The 3,084-nt window shown below is 34.1% G+C and overlaps 1 protein-coding gene across 2 annotated transcripts in view; it reads right to left on the minus strand.

Annotated features, from left to right (window-relative positions):
* Nucleotides 1-2,597: 2,597 nt before the first annotated feature.
* Nucleotides 2,598-3,084, minus strand: part of LOC106883943 (serine/threonine-protein kinase TNNI3K) — a 5,484-nt gene continuing 4,997 nt past the window's right edge. The window contains exon 2 of one of the 2 annotated variants that reach the window (XM_014935095.2): nt 2,598-2,740. In XM_014935095.2, the coding sequence (XP_014790581.1) occupies nt 2,716-2,740 (25 nt within the window). In that variant the 3' untranslated portion in view covers nt 2,598-2,715. Of the gene's footprint in view, nt 2,744-3,084 lie in introns of both variants that reach the window. The other variant, XM_014935094.2, reaches the window with a different exon arrangement.

The following is a 3,084-nucleotide window of genomic DNA, read 5'->3' on the forward strand; positions in this document are numbered from 1 at the left end:
TAATAAGGGAGTTGGTAGGATATACACACATCCAGTACCATCTGTTTTTACCTGAACAACATAGTATAATGAATAGGAGAGAGGGTGAGTGATAGATATGAGTAATGGGGGGAATAAATTATAGAGAAAAGATATATTACCAAAGAAGCTAGGTGAAGACAACAGATAGAAAGTTTACAACAACATATTTAGCAGGAGCCCTCATACCTCTTAGATTCCATCATTACCACCATTTAATGTGCAATTTGCCATGCTTGCACTGGAGGACAGGTTTTATCTATCATCATGTAAAGGCAGTCTTCACATTCTTTTGTGAAGCTTAGCATTCTGAGGATGGGCTTCATCACTTCATCTCATGTTTTCTTAGATCTCACTCTTCCAAAAGTTACATACACTTTGAACACTCAGTAGTTCTTTCTAGGGCTGTCACTCTGCATACACATGTTCACAACAGCAAAATATTCTCTTTTGTTCACATTTGATTCCTTTCATGTCTAGCTTTTCTCCCATTTTATTTATACTTTGTCTTTCATATATACTAACATTACACATCTAGAGAAATATGCTCACTTCATTTCTTTCTAATCTTTCTAAGTCCTCTGAATTCAAGACCCATGATGCACTATCATACAGCAGCACACTTTTGTACACAAGCACCATGCAATCTGGCCTTCACTCTAAGTGAAAAGCTTTGTTGCTAGCGGAGGTTTAAGTTTCCTGAAATCTATCTAGCCTGTTTTTGTTATTATGCTTTCAGAACACCCATCCCTGAAGTTAATTAGGTCAGCTGAGTGGCAAAAGTTGTCAGCTACTTTTAGGAAATCTATTTCTCATGTGCTCTTGTTGCTTATTGCTCTGGTGCACCTGCTGCATATGAAATCTACTTTCTCTGTCAGTAAGCTCACAACACCTCTTATGTGTCCATACTTTACATTGGGTATATCATATGTAATTTCTACATACTTACTTTCTGTATATTTATAAGGTGGGTCAAACAGGTCCAGTGCTAACCCTACTTACACTAGCAAAATGGTACAGTGGCTAAGAGAGATCAACTGTTATCCTTTGTTATATAGATAGTATGATACTATTATTAGAAGAGATGGTGAGTGCAACAAGAATGAACAATAGTAAGAGAGATCAGTGATGAAAATATGAATTATAGACAAAAGAGAGGGTATCAAGGAGGTTAGGGGCAACAGACGGAAGGCCAACAGCAACAAATCTGGAAGAGACCATATCTCTCCTAGCTTTCATCCCTACCACCATCTGACATTTGCTTTGTCACACTTGTACTGGTAGATGGGTTTTCTCTAGTGCTGCATGTCAATAATCATGACAGTCTTTTGTAATTTCCTTTGTAAGGTTCAATTTGCTATGCACGAACATGTGCAAACAAATTTGTTTTAGAATACAACTTGGCAAGTTCATACTCATTAATACTTTTCAACCACTTGTTAACTAGCAAGCAACATCCTCCCCTATCTTTTATTGAAACTAGAACATGTGTTCAGTTAAACCTTAAGACAGTGCTGTCTTAAAGCAGGGGCTTATTGGCTGGTTGTCTAGGGGCTTCTTGTGTCCAGAAGGCTCAATGTTAATCTATGTATAATGTAGTTATGTATATAGAAGCCCTGTTGCATTGTCTTGCTCAAGGGCCTATATTGCTTTAAGATTATGCATACACTTTTCCTCTTCATATCACACCAATATTTCAAACCTCAGATACCATTCTAAATACTTTCTACAATCTTTCTTATCTATAAATGGATTTCTCTGCAACTCACTTTCCACCCTCATATTCTTTTATCAACAGCTTGCAACAATCCAGACATCAACCATACTAAATTCATTTAGTTATACAAGATGTTTGGATCTATTTCAAAACGGGGGCACCAGTTTTCATTTATGTTTTATGTAGTGTTTTTGGTACCAAAAGACTTTCAAACTTTGTATACTTATCTATTTTGTGTTATAGAACAGAAAAAATTTTTTGTATTCGAATTTATTTCATGTAAAAAATTGTCTTATTTCGATAATTTCTACTAATCACTGACGTCTATTCAGTTGAAAACAGTTAGCGCTGTAACGGTGTATATCGTATTAATCCCCTAACCCTAACCCTAACCAGACTGTTAACCCTAACCCTAACCCTAACTCTAGAATCCGAACTCTAAAATTGTTACACACATAGATACGCACAGCGTAATTTATTATATAAACAATATATGCGTATAAATTACGATTAAACCGGATGAAATATGTCACAGGGAATAACATTTTTATGACCGCCCAGCAGTAACTCTATTCAGCTGAATAGACGTCAGTGATTGGTTGAAATTACAGAAATACGACAACTTTAACATGGAATAACTTGCGATGTACGTTTTTTTGTTAAGAAGACTAAGAGTAAAAGATGTTTTATATGACACATTCTACCAGTGTCCCAAGTTTCAAAGTGTTTCGTTAGTGTTTCGTTAAGAAAATACTGGTGCCCCCGTTTTGAAATAGATCCAGATGTTTAGCTAGGAAGTGGGCGTAAGTAATGTTTATGGGCACTGTCCTGCTACATCAGACTAACAAACAAAAGTTTATAGTTAGAATGATTTATAAATTTATTTTGATTGATGATGAAACAAACACTGAAAAAAGGTTTCACAGCTGTAGTTTGTAAGGCACAATTTGGTTAAGTTTTAAGTTAAATTTACTTCAACTTCAGTAAAAAGGATCCACATGACTGCTGCTGTAATGATACATGAAATAAATATTAATTTTCTTTTCAGAAAATTTACCAGTTTAACATATTTACAAAAATATACAAACTTAATCAAAATATTTAGCACTATACCGAAATATTTTTGCATGAAAGAAGATTCAAGATAAATCTATATGAATTAAACAAATAATTACAGGAATAATAAATTTTAATCATAGAAATACAAAAATCCAATGTTTATTTACAAAATAATTATTCCAGATTTCATAAATCAATATTTAAAAAAAAAAAACTTTTAATATTAAAATAACAACTAAGGCTGCAAGTTGGCAGAATTGCTAGCAGGCTATGCAAAATGCTTAGTGGCA

This window comes from Octopus bimaculoides, chromosome 3 (genome assembly GCF_001194135.2).
Source record: "Octopus bimaculoides isolate UCB-OBI-ISO-001 chromosome 3, ASM119413v2, whole genome shotgun sequence".
Lineage (NCBI taxonomy): Eukaryota > Metazoa > Mollusca > Cephalopoda > Octopoda > Octopodidae > Octopus > Octopus bimaculoides.